Source organism: Spermophilus citellus (assembly GCF_964194105.1).
Source record: "Spermophilus citellus genome assembly, chromosome: 3".
Taxonomy (NCBI): domain Eukaryota; kingdom Metazoa; phylum Chordata; class Mammalia; order Rodentia; family Sciuridae; genus Spermophilus; species Spermophilus citellus.
Window position 1 is genome coordinate 10181046 of NC_138184.1, and position 20654 is coordinate 10201699.

A 20654-nucleotide genomic window follows, 5' to 3' on the forward strand; every position below is an offset into this window, starting at 1 on the left:
ACCTTGTCCTAGAGCGGGTGGGCAGGGTGACAACAGTCCCCCGCCCATCGCATGAACATAGTCCCTATAGCCCTAAACACCCGGTTGCAGCCGCACGCACGCTAGAGTCTTGGAGGCTGCTCCACACCCCCACAACCCCTTTCTTGTTTTCCTGACTCCAGCCTCTGGGAGCCAGGTGGAGGAGGGTAGAGGGGAAGGGGACTAGGGCTGGCGCTTACAAACGGACTGCTTTAGGCGGGCAGGCCTGAGAACAGCTGCTGCTGGTTCCCCCTCCTGCACCTAACAGAGGAAAGGGTGCTGCCCAAAGGGGGAAACAAATCACCCTGCCCCCAGGTAGCAATGGGAGGTGAGCCAGGAATCAGGGCTGTTAAAAGAATGGAGGGCTGGACCTGCCAGACCTCTAAATATTTGGGGTGGGGGTGGGTCACGGGATTTTGATGTTTAGGGAAAATATGGGAATCCAAATATTTAGGGGAATTGGCTTAAATTATTCTAATGTTAGTTCTGATGTTATGGGCATCCCAAATGTCTAGGGAGCCAAGATTAAAGGAAAGGTCCCTGCTCTCCATTTGGGGAAGGAGTCACAACCTTCTATTTGGGTCAGCAGGGAGTCCCACATTTGGGGGGAAAGAAGGGAGTGCACATGTTCGTGGGAAAACTAGCAATCCTTGTTTTGCAACAAAGGGGGCCTCGTGCTGGGAAGGGATCTGGGTATCTTCTACAAAAGGCACAAACCCTTCATTTCGGACAGGTACCCCGTACTAGGAGGAGGGATGCAAACCTGTTTTAGGGACAGGGAGCCTCCAAAGTTTGGAGGAGTGGTCTGGAGGCCTTTATTTGGAGGGACTGAGCCCCAGTATGCAGGTCTGGGTCAGCAGCCCCCAGCTGGATTGGGGACCCCACCCTCTCCTGCCTGTTTCCAGGAACAGCTGGGCCCAGCCTGGGTTGTACTGCTGGGAAGCCAGTGACTCAGCCCCTCCCTGTGGCCACAGCTGGACCCTGGCCCGCCCCCTCCAGCCTGCACATCTGGGCAGGGACCCAGTCATCAGGGCTGGTTTAAGGACCCTGAGTTCCACAACTGGAGGATAGGACCCCACGACTCCTCCCCAGTGACTGACCAGAGCCACTGGATGGACCCCATGTGCCATTACCCTGGGGGACTCTGGCAGGCCCCCGACACCCCAGATACTGACATCCTGCCAGCAACTCCTATCCTGCCCCTCTCCCATCTCTGTGCTGAATCCATGGGACCTGTGCTTGTTTTGGTAGATGTGAGGTGGTGGATCTGTGATTGAGTGTGTATCGGTATCTGCAACCACTTGTGTTTTGAGGCCCTGGAGTTTGTGCACCTAGGTATCTGTGTGTGATCTGATGGTGGGGGAGGCTGTCAGCGATTGGGGGAGTGACTAACATCTTTGTGTATAACATCCAGGTTTGGGGTGATGCACCAAGTGTATCTGTGTATAGCCCGTATCTGAGTGGCTGTCTCATTCTGTCTTCATCTGTTATGTATTTGTACTTACTACTTGCTTCTCTAGGGTGTCATTTTTCAGTATCCATCCATCCATCCATCCATTCTTTCTTTCTTTCTTGGTACTGGGGATTGAATTCAGGAGGATTCTGCTTCTGAGCTTCATCCCCAATCCTTTTTTTTAACTTTTTTTTTTTTTTAAACTCAGGGGCACTATACCACTAAGCTGAGCTGCGTCCCTAATAGCTTTATTTTTTTGAAACAGGGTCTTGCTAAATTGTCCAAGCTGGGGGCTGAGGTTGTGGTTCAGTGGTAGAGAGCACGTGTAAGACACTGGGTTCGATTCTCAGCACCACATAAAAATAAATAAATAAAATAAATGTAAATTGTCCAGGCTGGCTTTTAATTTGAATCCTCCTGCCTCAGCCTCCTGAGTAGCAGGGATTACAGGAGTGTCACCACAGCCAGCTCCTTGTCATTCTTTGTGTGAGAAGTGTGTAACAATCAGTGCCTCAATATGGCCTTAGGTTGTGTGCCTGTGACCATGTCCTACTTTGTGTTTGTCTTTATCATGTGTCTTCTGTGATAGTGTAACCCGGTCATGTGTCCTGGTTTGTCCACACCACTTGGACAATCTGAGTATGTGTGTGGCCTTGTGGCTTTATCTCTGCCACTGTAACCTACTTTGTGCATCTTGTGACAATGGCTTGACCGTCCTATGTTTGTCTCTACCATGTGTCTCTGCTGCCACAGTCTTCGTACAAGAGGGGTGGTTGTATGACAATCTAAGCCCCGGATGTCCAAGACTTGGTATCAGTGTTCTACTTTGCTTCAATGGTGCAGCATTATCAGTGTCTGCAAAAGTAAATACCTGTGTCCCTATCACAAGCCATTTGTGACCCATGTGCCTGTGTGACTCTGCCTCTCCTCTCCGTGTGGGTCGGTGACAGTGCTGTGATCCTGTCCCTGTTTGCCGCAAGGCTGGCGTAACTTAGGAGGGATTTTGCCAGCGTGTGGCAGGTGTATCCTGTGTCTGTGTGACACTGCAGGTCAGAGTTATTTGTGACCTTGAGTGTGTGGCGGGGGGAGCAGGAGAAGTGGGGTGTCAAAATCACACCAGACAGTAGCCCCGGTGGAGGCGATAATAGGCGCAGAGGCATCTCGTCCCAAAGCTCTGAGAGGTGAGGGCCCCTCCCCGCGCTGCGGGGGCGCGTGCGTCGTGCGTGACGTGAAACACGACAGGGGTCGCTGCGTGCGTGGAGCCCGACGCGGTCGTGCGTGCAAGAGCGGGGACGGAGGCTGGCCCTGCTGCGTGCGTGCGTGCGTGCGAGCGCGCGCGGGGGCGGAGGCGGGGGCTGGGCGCGGGGGCGCGCGGGGCACAGCACCGCCCTGCCTGCGACTGGAGACCTTGGGGCGCGGGTGAAACCCGGAGGGGGCTGCCGTTAACCCCTTCCTGCCCGACCTGAAACCTGCGGCCCCTCGACCCAGCGCACCGGGGCTTCCCCAGCACATGGTGGGGGGCAGTCCCTGCTGGGGGAGAACCCCTCAGTGGAGTTGAGACCCCCCCAGTTGTCATGGAAACCAGAGCTTCCCGCGCAGCCCGGCGCGTGCTTCCTCCTCACTTCCTGTCTTCCTCCAGCTCCCGAATCTAGTGACAATGAGCTTCCCGTTCCCGGTCTCCGGAGAAGGGGGTGGGGGTCAGCGAGGCCTGGGTGTGCGTGACTCAAGCCAGCTCGGGGGTCCCTTGGCCGCAACCGACCTCGCTCCCTCTTCTTAGCCCCCGTGACTCACCCCTCGCGGCTTTCCCCGCGTGTGACTCAGGCCCCTGGGAGGGGGCTGGGGACTTTGGGACCCCCTCCAGGCAGCCGGCACTGAGAACTAAGTTCTGGGGACCTTGAGCTTCGGGGGAGGGGCTCCCCTTCCAGAGAGAAGCCGTGAGGCGAGGCGGCTGCTGAGTCCCTTTAGCTGGCCCTTACCAAGGTCACTAGGGCGTTTTCCCAACCCCACCCTAGGCCTCCGGGAACCCAGCTCCAGCACCCCCACCACACACGCGCACCCGCGCGCACACGCAGCCCACAGGAAGTTTTGGCAGAGCCTGTCGTGGCGATGAAACGGTTAAAGCCGTTTTCTTATTCATTTCATCCAGGGGCCCATTTTGACTCAGAGCAAGCGGTGCCCCCTGGAGCCGGCCTCACAGGGCAGGGTTTGTACTCCACCCTGCACGTACCATTTTTAGAGAGGAGGGGGATGGCGGTTGGTGAGCTGGCTGGGGGTCTCGGGTAGCAGCATTCAGAGGGGGCTCCAGCCGTGTCTCTGCCCTCATGCTGTCTGAATCAGTTTCCCCGTCTGAACTGGGAGGTGATTATGTCTAGCTCATTGAGTTGTTGTGAGGATTAGATGAATAATAGATGGGACGCTTTGCATCCAGAACTGGGCACAGGGATAGTGAAGGGGCTCCTCCTGCCTCAACCCTGAATGTCCGGGTGCCCGCAGAAGCCAGTGCTCCATGCCCCACCCAGGCGCTCTAAGGCCATGGGGTTCATTCTGTCCACCCCCTGCCCCAGGCGGGCACCCAGGAAGTGAGAGGCGGAGCAGGAATGAGGCGGAACCTGTTGGGCCCGTCGCTGCCCTGCCCCCCACCCTCATTCCCGTGCCCTGACAGGGACCCCCCCACGCGGCAGCCCCACCCCCTCTGCCCTGGACGCCTGGGTCCTGACCCGCGGGTGGCCAGAGGGAGGGGATGTCGGATGGAGACAGCGTCTCGGGAACATCCTGTGGACTGCTGGCTGGACAGACAGGAGGGTCAGCCCCTCCCAGGGCAGGGCAGACATCAGCTGGGGGCAGAGTAAACATGGCCCAGGGTGGCCAGACTGGGGGCGAGGGGCAGGGGGGTGGCGCTGCAGGAATGTACACACACAGTTACCCCAGAGAGCCAGATGCACAAATCCCACTGAGAGACTGCCAGCCAGGGACACACAGGGTCAGATGTAGATCTGGGCAAGAGAACCAGAAATGGCTGACAGACACACTGACAGCTGACTCAAGCAAGACAGAGGGGCTCAGGTTGTAGGGATGTAGCTCAGTGGTAAAGTGTGCGTTTAGCATGAGCAATGTCCTGGGTTCCATTCCTAACACTTAAAAAAAAAATCTATACACACTGTCAAACAGGCAAAGGCACCAACAGGTCAAAAACATACAGGCAGGGCATGCATGGCATGGATAAACCAGCTCTGCACATGGGCGAGACAAATGTATAGTTAACTATGCATCAGACACACGCGGAAAATTCGCGAGTGTTGATAGGCTCAGAGAGAAGGTACCATCACTCATTACAGGCACCCTGAGAGCCACACAAGAGATGTGCAGATATCCATGTGCACTGTCAGGTCCTGACACCAGAGGACAGACAGACAGACAGACACACACACACACACTCTCGATGCCCCAACTAGAGCAGATACCCAGAGGCTAGAGAGACAAACACACACCTCTGGATAGGTGGATAGAGCAGTCACCTACATACCACGGCCAAGTGCCTTAGGCACCTATCACCACAGCTATGGCACACACACTTGAGGGGAGATGAGACCTTACAGACATGAACCTTGCCAGGAACACTTTGAACCCACTGGCAGAGTGGGTAGATGTGGGCAGAAAGATTGACACATTCGTAGACATGGTCTGGCCAGACGGTCTTACCCAGCAGAGAGAGGCATGGATGGCCACAGCTGAGTAGTCATAAACACACAGGCTCAGAGACACCCTGTGGGCTGCCGCGTGCACACACACACACACACACACACACACACCAGCCACAAACCATACACATACACAGACTAGTTACAATCTACGTACACACGCATCAGCCAAGCATAAACTTCTCTCTCTCTCTCACACACACACACACACACACACACACATTCACAACCAACCACAGAACACACAAAGCAGCCACAGACCTCTTTTTTCTCTGGGTCCCTCTCTCTCTCTCTCACACACACACAGATCAGCCACAGACCACACACACACACAAGCACAACAGGCATGATGGGTTATGAACTCTCAAACAGCCTATATAGCCGTGCATACAGGCCAGCCACGAGCAGCCCATTCCACGGTGCAGGCGTGCGCACACATACCCCCCCACCTGCCTTCCACGCCAGGCAGCCCAGAGCCCCACACAGACAGGCCCCACACCCCCTGCAGGGCTGGGCCAACCCACAGACACAAGCCCATGAAAGGGCCTCACACATTCCCACACACCCCGACAGGCCAGCCACAGGCCTACTCCGAAGCCACTCAGACACTCACCCCCCCACTTTGCTGATGTTCTATGGGGTGCTAGGCTCTGCTCTGCCCCCCAGAGATCCTGGCACTTCCTCTCCTCAAATATCACCCCCACTTCCCTCCCTCCCTGCTGCTCTCCACTTCCCCTGGAGGCCCAGCGCACAGCCTCAGACCCTGCGGTGTGTGGGTGTCTTCTCATTACATCTCCCATTAAAGGGGACACCTGGGATCCCAGTGATGCTCAGGCCCCCCCCAGCTTCACCAACAGCACTGTGGGAAACTCCCCCTATGCCCAGCTGAGTCAGTGTGAAGAAAGAGCCGGCTTCCAAGAAACCCAGCAGCTTCCTCTCTGGGAGAGGGGGTGAGGGACCCCCAAAACCACAGGGGTTGGGGAGGAGTGGCTGGCAGGCTAGGGGTTCCTGGGGAAGGGCCTCTGGGATCGATTCTCAGCTTCTTCTGGCCCAGGCGCCTGTCCACACCCAGGGGCAGGGACGCGGGAGGCTGGGTGCTGTGACTTGTGGGTTCTTGTTCTGGCCTGCCCACTGGCTGACTCATGGGCAGCCCCCAGCCCAGTTCCCTGGTGAGGGCCCTGCCAGGGGCTGGTCAGTGGAGCCAGGGAGGAGGAGGGTCATCAAACTATTTATAAGAAGGAGAAGTCCCTCCGTGCCAAGACCAAAAGCCCCAGAGAGACCCATGGGTGGGGGTGGGTGAACTTCCTCCTTACCCTGTCCCCCAGGCCCCAGGGAATGGGGGAAGCCTGGGCAGGGACTGCTCAGCCAGGTGCTGGTCTGAAGCCTAGAGCCTGGGCAGTACCCAGCTGCCAATCTCAGCGCCCAGGCCAGGCGGGGGAGGGGGCTATCCTCACACCCTCCTCACCAGGCAGGCCTGGCGCCAGCGGGGCGGCGTGAGGGGGTGGTGCCCAGGCCACAAGGGTGAGACTGGCAGGGGCCTGGAACCGGCTGTACCAGCTTGGCTGGGCCCTCGCCCTCCCTTGCTGGCCCTTTCCCCACCCCCTGCTCAAACACCCATATAGAGTGCATGGCGTGACCCCACTTTAACATGGTGGCTCGCCGGCAAACACCATGTCCCCTCATCCTGTAGCCAGCTCCATTTCTCCCCCATGTAAAGAAGACCCTGTGCAAAAGGACCCACAGAATTTGGCATGTGCTTGGCACTGCACAGACGCCTGTCTGGTTGTGATCATCCACAACAGAGTTGCTAATGCTCCAGAGGCAGACAGCACTTCTAGCTATGGAACGTCAGATGAGTTCCTCAATCTCCTGCACCTCCGTTTCTCATCTGTTAAATGGGGATACAAAGAGCAAACATTTTGCTGGGCTGTTGGAAGCAGTCAGTGACTTACTTTATGAAAGCCACTTAGAACAGTGTCTGGCCCATGGTCAGAGCCATATAAGTGTTACCTATTAAAATAATAATTACTATTTCTTAGTCTGCCGGTCTTAAGTGTCTCTGAGTCTGTCTGTCTGCATGACACTACCTCAGCCTCCATGTGTCTCTCTGGGCATCTCTCCCTGTCCTGGCCCTCTGCCCTGTACACCCATTCTTGCTTTTAGGTCCTTGTCCTCCTCTCAGTCCTCTTTGGGACTGCCTGGCCTCTCTTCAGAGCTCCCCTCTGGCATGGCCAGCCTCAGCTCTGGCCACTAATGACTCACTGTGGACTCCTGGGAGTGGAACCTGCATATTGGCTTCCCAAGGTGCTGCCCTCCAGCCTGCCCTGCCCAGCCCCCCAACGCTGCCCGCACTTCCCTGCGGGCCAGGCCAGATGTCAGCTGCAGTTATTAGCATGGGCAGGAGACACAGGCCTGGCAGCCTGCCTGCCAGACTCAGCGGCCTCTGGAATCTCCCTTGAGCCTGGGGCGGGGGAGGGGAGCCACTCAAGCGAGGGGAAGATGGGAGGGGCACTTAGGGGTCACAGGGACCCTCCCCAGCCTCTTCTGGGATCTTCCTCCAAGTGCCACTGCTCCACTGGACTTCCCCGGTCCTCTCATAGCTCGGTTTTTTCATCTTTCATTTTCCTTCTCTCCACCATGCTTGGTGAGCTTTGAGCCTGCCTCATAAAGGCAATTTAGCCCTTGTTCTCAGCCTCTCTCTACCCTAAAAAAGCTTCCATCCTCCCACAAAACAGAGGCCCAAGAGGTTGAGAAAGAGGGAGAGATTTGGTCTCTCACCTCTTGCTCTTGTGGGTTACTAACTGCTTGGAAGTCCCACCTTAAGTCTAACTAGAAGCCTATCTAAACCTCCACTTTGCCCTCCCGGGAAAGAGGCTGTGGGTTTTCTCATCTTCTCCCCTTGGATTTTGGTGTACTTGGACTGGTGGGAAGGGAGCCCTCAGATGAGGGAGACACCCTGGCGAAGGAGAGAGCCTTCCTCTAGATATTCTGGATGGTAGAAGAGACCTCCAGACTAAAGTGGGTCCTGGCCCACCTGAAGGAGAGAGGGGTATCCAACCCCTAGGGGTATGAGAAGAAAGGAGCCCCGACCTCCTGGCAAAGGGAGGAGACAGCCGCACAGCCACGGTGCCAGCCTGCCCAGGCGCCTGGGACGCCTGGAGGCATCAGCCCGCCCTCCTCCGCGCCCTGTCGGGCCGGGGGCGAAGTCCGACCCAGGCCCTCGGGCAGGCGGAGACCTGCCAGGCTGGGTCGGGCCGGGCCGGGCCTGGCAGCACGCAATCCCAGAACGGCTGGGCGGGGCCGGGCCGGGCCGCCGTGGGGGCCTCGGGGGCGGCGGCCGGGGCTGGTCGGGACTAGCCGTCCGGGGGCCGGGCGCGCCCTGGGACCTGGCAGCTACCAGGGCTCCTGGCTCCTGGCTTGGGGCCCCAGGACAGCGCTGGTCACACCCCTTCCTATTCCCTAATTTGGGTGTCGGGGAGAAACTCCGGGGGTCGCCCCGCCCTCAGTCCCGCCCGCCGACTCTGGCCTGTTGCCTTGGCGACCAGGCCGGCTGCTACCCCCTCCAGAGGGCCAATGGAACAGTCCTCACGCTGCCTGCCTTCGCGGTGGTCTGCCGGAGCCGCGGGCGGAACCATTATACTGAAGGGGGGGAAAGGATAGCGAGGCCTCTGTGGCTGGGCTACTTCTGCTCACCCAGGCCTCCACGGGGGTCGCATGCCCAGGTTCCTCTTGCCAAGAGCGGGCGGACCCAGGGCGGGGCACAAGGTCCCGTAGGATCCGAGTGACGGAGACTGGGCCGGGCTCCTTCCCCCGGGGCTGTTGCCACACTTCCTGCCTCGGCGCTCTTTCCCCAGCCTGTTTCTAAGGAAGGGAGTCGGGTTGGGCGACCGCACCCCGGCCGCCCGGCTGGGTCTAGGCTCCAGGAGCTGACAGGGTGTCGGACAAATCCCGCGTCACTAGGGGAGGGCTTTTGGGATGGGGGACAGAGTATACAGGTGCCAAACAGTCACCCACAAGGGAGAACTCCAGTCATGCAAGATGCAGCAGTACCTTCTCCAGTATCCTCAAAGCCCCCTCTTGTGGCATGTCATTGTCCACTTAGCTCCTAAGATGTGTGCCCCGAGCCTTCTAACTGTATTTCATCAGGGCTTTGCAGAAGATCACACCTTTGACAAACATGTCCCCCTCTTCTATCCCACATATTTTTACATCTCATTGTACCCTAGGATTCTTGCTCACTGTCTGCTACCTAGATTCCCCCAATTCCTTCTCCTTCCCATTTATGCGGGAATCCTCAGACTCTTCCATGGACTCAGGAACCCCTATTCATATGCCGGGAACAGTGGTTGGATGCTGGAGAGGCTGAGGCAGGAGGATCTCAAGTTAGAGGCCAGCCTCAGCAACTTAGAGGCTCTGAGCAACTTAGTGAGACCCTGTCTCAAAGTAAAAAAATAAAAAGGGCTGGGGATATGGCTCAGGAATTAAGTGCCCCCGGGTTTAATCCCTGGGGGGATACACACACACACACACACACACACAGAGACACACACACACACACACACACACACACAGAGGAAAAAAAGAAGCAAAGAAAGAAACCCTACTCATTTCTTGCATAATGGATCCTGCAGCTCTGCCCCCTATGATCTCTTCCCTCTTCCCTCCTGTGAATATTCCAGTCCCTCAACCCCTTTTTGCCTGGGACCCCCAGTTAATTTCTGGATCAGGAGTCTCCTCACCCCTCCTGACTTTATCGGGCTTAATCTCCCTTCCCTACTTTCTGGGGAAGTGTATTGGCAATCCTTCAACCTCTCAGCTACTCCGGGTCCCTCAGACCCTTCGCGGTCCATCTTGGGACCCCCTCCCCACCCCCTATGTACCAGGTCCTTAAATCGGCCCTGGTGAACTCCAAGGGAATCATCAACCTCCTCGGAAGTCCCTCCCGCTTGTGCCTCGGATTTTCAAAGCCTCCTTCCACGCGTACCCCGTGGTCCCTCGAGCCCCTCCCCCCTGCAACCCCGCCGAGCTACCCGGCCCGTGGCCGCTGTTTACAAGGACACGCGCTTCCTGACAGTGACGCGAGCCGCCTCCTCCCCTTCCCCACGCTCCAGAGGGGGGCGCGGGGGCCCGGCTCTGGCGTCGGCCAATGGGAACGCACTTCCGCAGCTGACAAGCGCGGTATAAAGGCTTGGGGCTCCGACTCAGCGGCTGGGACCTTGAGCGCAGCCGGGCAGCCTCGGAGCCAGCAGGGAGCGGGGAGCTGGGGGAAGCGAAGCCGAGAAATCCAGCGCGCCAGAGAGGGTGAGAGGGGCTCGGGAAGCAGGACAGAGCTTTCGCTCAAGGCTGCCAGCTGGCTGCTCCTGGTCGGTGCCAGCCCCTCACGACGCGCGACCAGACACCCAGTCCGGCCACTGCCGCGGACAGCTCGGCACCCGCCAGAGCGAGGCCCGGGGCGGCCCCGCAGGGACCCTCCCCAGACCGCCTGGGCCGCCCGGATGTGCACTAAAATGGAACAGCCTTTCTACCACGACGACTCTTACGCAGCGGCGGGATACGGTCGGGCCCCGGGCGGCCTCTCTCTACACGACTACAAACTCCTGAAACCGAGCCTAGCGCTCAATCTGGCGGACCCCTACAGGGGTCTCAAAGCTCCCGGGGCACGGGCCCCCGGCCCTGAGGGCAGTGGTGCGGGCAGCTACTTTTCCGGCCAGGGCTCGGACACTGGCGCATCTCTGAAGCTCGCCTCCTCAGAGCTGGAGCGCCTGATCGTCCCCAACAGCAACGGCGTGATCACGACGACGCCCACACCCCCGGGACAATACTTTTACCCCCGCGGGGGTGGCAGCGGCGGAGGTGCAGGGGGCACAGGGGGCGGCGTCACCGAAGAGCAGGAGGGTTTCGCCGACGGCTTTGTCAAAGCCCTGGACGACCTGCACAAGATGAACCACGTGACACCTCCCAACGTGTCTCTGGGAGCCAGCGGTGGCCCCCCGGCCGGGCCCGGGGGCGTCTATGCTGGCCAGGAGCCACCTCCTGTCTACACCAACCTCAGCAGCTACTCCCCAGCCTCCGCATCCTCCGGAGGCGCCGGGGCCACAGTCGGGACCGGGAGCTCATACCCGACGGCCACCATCAGCTACCTCCCACACGCACCGCCCTTTGCTGGTGGCCACCCCGCGCAGCTGGGCTTGGGTCGCGGCGCCTCCACCTTCAAGGAGGAACCGCAGACCGTGCCGGAGGCGCGCAGCCGCGACGCCACACCGCCAGTGTCCCCCATCAACATGGAAGACCAGGAGCGCATCAAAGTGGAGCGCAAGCGGCTGCGGAACCGGCTGGCGGCCACCAAGTGCCGGAAGCGGAAGCTGGAGCGCATCGCGCGCCTAGAGGACAAGGTGAAGACACTCAAGGCCGAGAATGCGGGCCTGTCGAGTACAGCCGGCCTTCTCCGGGAGCAAGTAGCGCAGCTCAAACAGAAGGTCATGACCCACGTCAGCAACGGCTGCCAGCTGCTGCTCGGGGTCAAGGGACACGCCTTCTGAGCGCATCACCCACCCCCGTACGGACACCCCCCAGCCTGGACGGCTGGGTGCACGCCTCCCACAGGGGGAGAGGGGGCAGGCGGTGGGCACCCGCCCCGAGGCCTGGGATGCCGCAAACCACACTGGACTGCGGCCCGCCAGCTTTGCGCCCAGTCCTTCCACCTCAACGTTTACAGGACCCCTTCCACGTTTTTTTTTTTTTTTTTTGTATTTTTTTTCTGTTGGAAACAGACTCGATTCATATTGAATATAATATATTTGTGTATTTAACAGGGAGGGGAGGGAGGGGGCGATTGCGGCGGAGCTGGCCCCGCCGCCCGGTACTCAAGCCCGCGGGGACGCTAGGGAGGGGACCTCCGCCCCCTGCACTCCCCCCTCTGCACCGTACTGTGGAAAAGAAACACGCACTTGATATCTAAAGAATTTATTTTAAGATGTGTGTATGTGTGTGTTGTTCTTTTTATTGAATCTATTTAAGTAAAAAAAAAAAAAAGGTTCTTTATTAATTTCTGTTGTCTTTATTTCTCCCAAGCCGGGCGGATGGAGGGAGGAGAGTACTGGGCTATCCCACCCCACTGCTGATTGTGTCTCGTTTTTGTGTGTATCCTCCTTTTTTGTCCAGGCATTTTAAGGTCCCAGCTTGGGTGTCCAACCCTCTCCAGGTCCCCTTTCACCGGAGTTGGAAGGTACCGGTGAGGGACCGCCAAGAAGCACAGCACAGGGGCAAGTCGCTCTGGGCGGGATGCGAGGTGCGCAGGCGTGGCCCCGCCCAGCCGCTCGCACCGGGGCTTTCCCCGCTGACGCAGCGGAAGCGCTGCCCATATATGGGCCGATTCTGCCCAGTGACGCTACCGCGGTCTCTGGGCAGATTCCGGGAATCCCCTCCCCCGCTCTGCCCGGCAGGGCCGCGGCGCCGGGAAGGGGGCCGGGATTTTCCCGGGCGGGCGGCTGCCTGGGCCCGGAAAACCCCAGGCCTGGGTCCAGAGCGCCCGCGGTGGGCGGGCTGCTCTCTCCTGGACTCTAGGAGCCACCCCCGAGCCTCCCTCAACGGGCTGGCGCCTGGGCCCCGCCGCGCCCACGCCCCCTGTCTGATCTGACCCGGGCGAAGGATTGCCGCTGCCTCTGCGTGGTTGCCGACGCCGTCCCCCACAACTCCCGCCAGGAAGGGCGGCGCCCGCCTGCCAGTTTCCCCTCCCGGGTGCCAGAGCGGGGCGACTGCCAGGTCCGGTCCTGCCAGGGCGGCTACTTGGGCCTCTGGGCGCCACCACCACCCTTATGCCATGCCCCCTGTTCTACAGCTGGGACCTGGGAGGAGGCGGAACTGCTGGAGTGCCCCGGTAGGGTCTGGCTGGCCTGGAAGTTGGAACCCTCCAGAGCAGAGAAGAAACCAGGTCATTGCGGCGGGGCTGGCAGAACAGACACTTTCGTTAATCCATGTATAAATAAATAAATACAGGAGGGGGTGTGTGGCTCAGTGGTAGAGCACTTGCACAGGAATGAGAGAAGCCCAGGGTTCCAGTCCCATCACCACTAAAAAACAACACCACACACACACAAGAAAAAAAAAAAAAAAGAAAAAGTAGAAAAAACTCCAAGGGAGATGATTGACCCTTAATACTGCCTGAGTAGAAGTATTACTAGAGGTATATAGATTAAATGAGCATATTAGCCTTGTTCTTTGGAAAGAAATGGGGGGCTCAGAGTGACAAAGCCACTAGCTTAAATACATGCATCATCAAAACTGCACCCCCTGGGAACACTGCCTTATTTCTAATGTCTGCCTCCTAAAGTAATGCTCACCCTCCCACAGCAGGGGTATACTAACAGCCCTTCCTTGGGACTGGGAATGGAACTCAGGCTCCCACTGCTGGTTCTACTTTCAGGACTGGGTTCCCACCTTCTTCCCCCATAAAACTGGATTTAACAGGAATTCTTCCAGTTCTAGTAACTGTTAACTGGGCCTTAAGTAGAGCCTGGTGCTTAGAACTTCACATACTTTTAACTTGCACAGTCATCTGGGCTGGTAGTCTTCCTTCCCAGGGAAGAGCACAACTGTTAAATGACATCTGAGCCCAGATTGGCCGATGGTATGGTATAGATACTGAAATGCATGGCCACGTGGCAGGATGTAGGGTGTTCTGAAACCTATCCCCCCTCCTAGGGGCACCAAGCATCCTCCGCTGCCCTTTGGAAACTTCTCAGGCAAGGAGTCAGCAGTGCATGAAGTAAGGCCGCCACCTTGTGGTGAAAATTAGTAAACACAGGGTCGGTTTTCCAGGGTGCAAGTGCCCAGCCTGATAAAACACACCAACACAGAGTCATATCTGTTCCTAACACTTTATTGGTCACCTATATACCTGTACCCAGTTGGATATAAAGGGGTCACTATTAACCAGATCCCATGTAGGGGATGAGAAAGTGGAAAGCCTTGGCCTAGTTTACCAGCCCTCCCCCATACTATGGAGTTTGGAAGGGGCAGGTCCTGCCTTTCTTGGGTCAGCACAGAGCACCCAGGTAGGGGCACAGATGGAATCCAAGGACACAGGCTCACTGCCCGTTTGTCAGCCTAGTTGTGCTTGGAAAAATATTCCTTGCTGTCATCCACGTTGGGCTTGATTGTGTCACTGCCAGGCTTCCAGCCAGCGGGGCAAACTGTGGAAAGATACAGGGATGCATACATGAGACTAAAGCCCCATAATCAAGCTCAGGGGACGAACAGAGGGCATGCCAGATCCTGGATTGCAGAAGACAAAGCTAGAACCAAGTGGTCCAGGCCCAAGAATGTGCATATTAAGAGAAGCCCCCTCAAGCTCAGCTGCAGTATCTTCTAGCTGACATTTTCCTGTTCTAGCCTTCACTTTTTTTTTTTTTGGCCCCCTTAATCCACTTTCTCCCTTGGCCCTAATGGACTTGGGGAACCTGGAGTTGGGTTTCTCTTCCACATAAGAAGATACTCTGGGTCTGGGGATATAGCTCAGTTGGTAGAATGCTTGCCTTGCATGCACAAGGCCCTGGGCTCGATCCCCAGCACCAAAAAACAAAACAAGATACTCTGATCAGGCTGGGGTGTGGCTCATCTTTGCCTAGCATGTGCAAGGGCCTAGGTTCCATCCCTAACACCACAAGGGGGTGAGGGGAAGGTACTCTAATCTTTAACATGCCTTCTCAAATGACTTTTACAGATCTCTATCACCTCCTCCCAGCTGCCTGGTCTTTTTTTCTTTCTTTCTTTCTTCTTCTTCTTCTTTTTTTTTTTGTAACAGGGATTGAATCCAGGGGCATTTAACCACTGAACCACATCCCCAACCCTTTTTATATTTTATTTAGAGACAGGGTCTATCTAAACTTTTAGGACCTTGCTAAGTTGCTGAAGCTGGCCTTGAACTTTCAATCCTCCTGCCTCAGCCTACTGAGCCCCTGGGATTACAGGCTTCCGCCTAGCCTTGCTGCCTGCTCTTGTATTGGAGCATTTCACCTGACCTTACCCACTTCCAGGATGGAAACTTCCTGCAGACAAGGCCCTGAGTTGAATTTTCTTTAGGGCCCTAACATCCATTCCACACAGGTGCAGGGGCAGGCAGTGTGTCCGAGTGATTGACAGTGGAGCTAAGGTCATATTCATGCGTGAACATGAATATGTGTATCCACTCACCTTCCCCATGCTCATCTGTGTATTGGAAGGCCTGGACCAGCCGCAAAGCCTCATCCACAGAGCGCCCCACCGGCAAATCATTAACAGTGATCTGGCGAAGGACTCCCTTGCCATCAATGATGAAGAGGCCCCTGAGGACATGATGGTTCATGATAAGGAGCTGGGAGCTCCCACTTCGAGGGCCAGGGAAGGGAACACCATCCCACTGCCTGGTCATCTTGGGGACAGGGCTGGTGGTCTGGTCATCCTGGGGACAGGGCTCCCAGAAGTGGATTGTGCATCCCTTCCATACCTGTAGGCAATGCCCTCATCGCTTTTCAGCACGCCATAATTATGGGACAAGCTTCTGGTCACATCAGCAAGCAGGGGGATGTTCAGGGGGCCCAAGCCTCCTTCCTTCCGCGGGGTGTTGATCCTGGAGATAGGGGAGACCGGGTTGGGACCTCAGGATGTCTGACAAAGCAGGGTCCTCACCCTATGAGCCTGGGAGTGATAAGGGTTGGAGTGGGAGTGCTGGAAACCACAGATAAGGGGCCTTAGAGTAGGTCCTGCAAGCCCCACCCGCCCCACCCTGGAGGTGTAGGGGCTGTATCCCCATAGCTGGGACAAGAATCCTGCCATGTCCAGCCAAGTGGCTTCATATGGCTGGAGCAGTAGCAGTAGAGAGCTAATGTCAGAGTCCCCATCCTCCTCTCGGTCTGTGTCCTGGGGCCCAGCCCTTCACTTGGTGAACTGGAGTTTCCACCTTCATGAAATAGGACAATACAGCCTGTCTTCTGAGAACTGAGAGAGATAAAGCATCTGCAACTTCACGGGCCATGCATCTAGCTGCCAAATGTTAATTACTGTCATCATCCATCCTTAAGGACTTAGGAGTCATTATTTCCATTCTTTTCTAGATGAGGAAAGGGAGGCCACAGGCTTGGCTCTACGGTGTGAGCTTAGCTGCATCCTCCCTCCCTGGTCCCTGCTCCTACCAAGCCAAGTGGGTGAACTGAGAGTCGACAGAGACACCCAGCACCTCGCAGCCCAGCTTGCGGAAGTCCTCAGCATGTTCGCTGAAAGCGATGATCTCCGTGGGGCACACAAAAGTGAAGTCCAGTGGGTAGAAAAAGAGGACCACGTACTTTCCTGGGGTCGAGGGAAACAGATGAGAAATTAGGACCCAGCCTCTCTGATCCGTGGGCCCCGCCCCCACCTGGACCCCCGCCAGGCCGTCTCACCTCTGTAGTCAGAGAGCTTGACCTCCTTGAAGGCACCATCCACCACCGCGGTGGCTGTGAAGTCAGGGGCGGGCTTTCCGATGTGCGCGTTTCCAGAGGCCATGACTGAAAGCCAAGACCCGCGCCGATCAGTGCACAAGGGAAGACCCTTTGTCCTCCCTTTCCAAGGTCACGCTGCGTGCTGGGCCCAGTTACGGAGACAGAGCAGAGGAGGCCGCGGCGCTCATACTCACCCTCCCCGCTGCCGGTTCTACAAGGCCGGGAGGCTGCCGGAGACCCGCCCCCTTAAGCAGAATAAAAGTGGCAGGGCCACTGTCCCTAGGCCCCACCAGTGAGTGAGCCTGAGCGCGGTGGCGCAAGCCCCGGTCCAGAGGAGATGTCGAGAACCTCTGGGGCAGGGTGTGGGGAGCCCGGCTATCGGGCTGTACTCCAAGGCTGGGGCCTCAGTTTCCCTCGCAAGGACAAAGGCAGCCACTATGGCGGATGGAAAACAAAGGCGGCCAGCAGGGAGGTCCTGATAGGGCCAGAACTCAGGAAGGGGGCTCACCCCCATTCAGATGTACACCAAGTGTCCATACCTGCGTGTGCAAGAGACGGACACGCTGAAGAACAGACGCACCGACTCGAGTTCTCAAAGCCAAGTGTGCCCGGGGCCGCGGAGTCTCTTATGCACCGCCCGAACCGTGACGCGCAGGGCTGGGGCGGGGCTGGCGAGCCGAGCGGTCAGGTCCACTGCGCCGGCAAGGGAGGGGGAGCGGCGCGGCTGGGCCTTGCGCCTGCGCGGTGAAGGGGACAGTTCGGCCGCCCGCCGCCACCACTGCGCTAGCTTGTGGGGTAGTGCATGAGCCGCAAACTAGTCGCGTGGCTGGGTCCCGGAACGCGCTGGAGACGGTTGGCGTCCGGCATGGCCCGGCACCAGCCGGCCTTGGTGCTGTTGCCTCTGTGGCTCCTGGTGCCGACAACAGCTGTCCAGCTCTCCCCCGACTACCAGTACTTCGGCGACAAGGGAGAAGGTGACACCTGGGAGCTACTGCGGCAGCAGCATCAAAAGGGTAATCGCAGGCGGCGGGTATGACAATGCCCCATGGCCCTACTTCTCCAGTTGGCTGCAAACAGACTCTCCCCCTCCATGGCTTTCAAATCTTCGCCCAGCTCCGCACTGCCAGCTCCCCTGGGGCTGGTTACTTTTCTCCGAGGCCCAGTTTTCTTATCTGTAAAGTGAAGTGAACACTGCCTGAAAGCAGTTCACAGGAAGATCGGGCCTAGATAGGCGATAAACATGAAGACAGACACATCCATGAACTCATGGATAGGTGCTAGGAAGGGCAAAGATGGAGGAATACAGAAAAAAAAACTGGCAACCAACGCAACCAGACAAAAGCACGAAAAGCACAGATTTGGGGAGACAGTGTCTCAGGCAAAGGGAACAGACAGTGCCAAGGATAAAAAGCCTATTGGAGGGGCTGGGGATGTGGCTCAAGCAGTAGCGCGCTCGCCTGGCATGCGTGCGGCCCAGGTTAGATCCTCAGCACCACATACAAAGATGTTGTGTCTGCCGAAAACTAAAAAATAAATATAAAAATTTCTCTCTCTCTCTCTCTTTAAAAAAAAAAAAAAAAGCCTACTGGAGGAAAGGAAAGGGGGAATGTGATGTTGCAGAGACCAGGCAAGCTAGGGCATGAGTGTCAAGCTCTGAGAGCTGGGAGTTGGGGTAAGACCTGCTTCATAGTGGCACAGAAAAAAAAAAAAACAGTAAAGACTGTTGTAGGAGTGTGGGCCTTAGTTCAGCGCAGAAGACTTGCCTAGCATGCCAAAACAATGTTGTAAAGGACATCTTAATAAGTTGGGGTTTAGGGGGTATCTCAGACCCTAAGACCCTGTGTTCCACCCCCAGCACTCCATCGCCCCCACACAAAAAGTTACATATCTCCTTTTTTTTTTTTTTGGTTGTGGGGAAGGACAGGATTGAACCCAGGGATGCTTTACCACTGAGCTACATGCATACATCCACAGCCTTTTTATTCTGAGACAGGGTTTTGCTAAATTGCTTAGGGCCTGGCTAAGTTGCTGAAGCTGGCCTCAAACTTGCAATTTTCCTGTCTCAGCCTTCTGAGTGGCTGAGATTGCTGGCATGTTCCACTGCCCCACTATTTATAGCTTCTTTCAAAGTGATCATGATAATTATTTTGGTTCTTCATCAGGGGCTTTAAGTACCTTCATTATGTCAATTATGTCATTTAATTTACCACCTGTCAGCCCTGCTGGTAAGGTGGCATTGTGCCTGTTAGATAGGCCTATGATCAAGCCTCTGAAGACAGGAGTCAACTTCTCAACTTCGGATGGCAGGCACCAAGGGGTGTCTATACTCCCACTGGGCAAGCTGGCACAGGTTAGAGATGTCAGTTTGCAGACCCTCTGGGCTCACCAGATGTGTGACCTTGGGAGAATGAATCTCTAGGTCTCAGTTTTCTCACCTGGGACTAATGGGAAGACTAAAAGGCATACAGGCAGAGCCTGGCAAACTGCCTAGCAAATATGAGCCGTTGTTTGTTAGTATAATTATCTTTGTGCCTTCCTGGAGGCACCCCTACCTGAGTCTTCATCTCTATCTTTAGTCTTGGAGGATTCAATCCTGGGCCCCTGGGGAAAGTGGCACTGTTTCTGCAACCTGGGCAAACAAGAACGCAGCCGCGAGGTGCTGGGCACAGTTCCAGATCCCATGGTGTTCATGGATCGAGAGAACCTGGTCCAGGCGAGGCCCTGCAGGCAAAGGGACTGTCCATCCTGCAAGCCAATCGACTGCAACTGGAGGCCCTGAACCCAGGTGAGAGACTGGCATAGAGGAGGCAGGCAGGGGCAGAAGCAACTGGCAAAGCCATGGGTCCCAAAGGAGGGGAGGGAAAGAGGAAGGGAGGTGCTTGTAGAGGGTGTGAGGCTAGTAAGAGGAAGGAGATAACTGGGGCCCTAAATCTGAGTCTTGAGGCCAGTAGGGAGGGGCGAGCTGAGTCAATACCTCTGAGTCAAGAGCCTCCAGGTGGGGTGGTGCACCCGGTAATCCCAGCAACTTGGAAGGCTGAGGCAGGAGGATTGGGAGTTCAAAGCCAGCCTCAGCCAAAGCGAGGCACTAAACAACTCAGTGAGACCCTGCCTCTAAAGAAAATACACAATAGGAATAGGGCTGGGGATGTGGCTCAGTGGTTGAGTTCTTGCCTAGCAATGTGTGAGGCCCTGGGTCTAATCCTCAGCACCACATAAAGATAAATAAATAAAATAAAGGTAATTGTGTCCATCTACAACAAAAAACAACAACAACAAAAAAGCCCTCCCTGATGTCCAGGAAGAAAACAAAAAGGTGGTGTGCACTGGAGGGATAGGGGAGATGGGGAAAACTAGGAAATTGATGGAGGCGCATGGCTCCGATGAGCGGGAACCCACAGGCAGAGGACATGAACCCTACAGAGTCCAAGGGATAGAAGGAGAGGTGCGGCAGGAGTGGCAGAGGGGCCTGGGATGGGAGAGCAGAAGAAAGGGGGGTGATGGGTTGAGGAGGCCTGAGACTCTATAAGCAGGAATCTGCTGTTGTGGATCTCCATTAGGAGTAGGGGAGGCTTGGCCCTAATTAGAGTAGGAGGCAGAGATCCTGGTGGCAGGGGGGATACAAGTTAATGGCCGAAAGTGGGAGTTTAGGGACTCCAACTTGGAAGGCCTGACAGAGAAACAATGGGAATACATAGTGCAGAAAACACAGTTTTCAGAATGCGTATATAAGGGCAGGAACCACGAGAATAAGGGCCCAGTGGTGCGGAGAGCAACGGACTGGGAATGATATTTGGCCTTCTTTGCCCCAAAACAGAGTCAACTGAGCTGCGCCTCAGTTTCCCCTTTACTTTCCTCCTTTTTCAGCAGCGTCCACGAGCAAGGAACAAGAGACCCCGGGGCGGAGCTCGGAAAGTGACCTGGTGCAAAGAACACCCTCCGTTGCCTCCCGTGGGGACTACAATTCCCAGGAGGCCGCACGGCAGCGGCGTCGGCGCTGCATGCGTAAACGTCCGCGCCGGCGGGAGCGTCGGG

The 20654-nt window shown here is 56.7% G+C and overlaps 3 protein-coding genes across 4 annotated transcripts; 2 read left to right on the plus strand and 1 right to left on the minus strand.

Moving 5' to 3' along the window:
• The first annotated feature begins 10362 nt into the window (after window positions 1–10362).
• Window positions 10363–11936, plus strand: LOC308644615 (transcription factor JunB). Its single transcript, XM_081285996.1, has one exon. The coding sequence runs from the start codon at window positions 10665–10667 to the stop codon at window positions 11706–11708; it is 1044 nt and encodes a 347-aa protein (XP_081142122.1). The 5' UTR covers window positions 10363–10664; the 3' UTR covers window positions 11709–11936.
• A 2095-nt stretch (window positions 11937–14031) lies between these two features.
• Window positions 14032–17308, minus strand: LOC308644621 (peroxiredoxin-2). Its single transcript, XM_081286007.1, has 6 exons — window positions 17162–17308; window positions 16584–16688; window positions 16338–16491; window positions 15653–15775; window positions 15361–15491; window positions 14032–14360 (listed from the first exon to the last, which is right to left on the minus strand). Exons 2-6 carry the CDS (start codon window positions 16684–16686, stop codon window positions 14275–14277), a joined length of 597 nt encoding a protein of 198 aa, XP_081142133.1. The 5' UTR covers window positions 16687–16688; window positions 17162–17308; the 3' UTR covers window positions 14032–14274.
• Window positions 17309–17424: 116 nt separating this feature from the next.
• Window positions 17425–20607, plus strand: LOC308644624 (thrombospondin type-1 domain-containing protein 8-like; the record flags this gene model as incomplete). Of its 2 annotated transcripts, none has more annotated exons than XM_081286009.1 (3): window positions 17425–17635; window positions 19199–19407; window positions 20487–20607. In XM_081286009.1, 2 exons carry the CDS (start codon window positions 17425–17427, stop codon window positions 19399–19401), a joined length of 414 nt encoding a protein of 137 aa, XP_081142135.1. In that variant the 3' UTR covers window positions 19402–19407; window positions 20487–20607. The 2 variants fall into 2 exon arrangements, with proteins under 2 accessions (XP_081142135.1, XP_081142136.1); XM_081286010.1 differs by having other exon boundaries at window positions 20490–20573.
• Window positions 20608–20654: the final 47 nt, after the last annotated feature.

Bases quoted from the DNA above. Each gene is read 5' to 3' on its own strand.
- LOC308644615 (XM_081285996.1), top strand. From the start codon at position 10,665: ATGTGCACTAAAATGGAACAGCCTTTCTACCACGACGACTCTTACGCA.
- LOC308644621 (XM_081286007.1), bottom strand. From the start codon at position 16,686: ATGGCCTCTGGAAACGCGCACATCGGAAAGCCCGCCCCTGACTTCACA. The intron at 16,492-16,583 runs GTGAGACGGCCT...CCTCGACCCCAG, and splicing joins CAAGCTCTCTGACTACAGAG to GAAAGTACGTGGTCCTCTTT. The intron at 14,361-15,360 runs GTGAGTGGATAC...ATCTTTCCACAG, and splicing joins CACAGATGAGCATGGGGAAG to TTTGCCCCGCTGGCTGGAAG.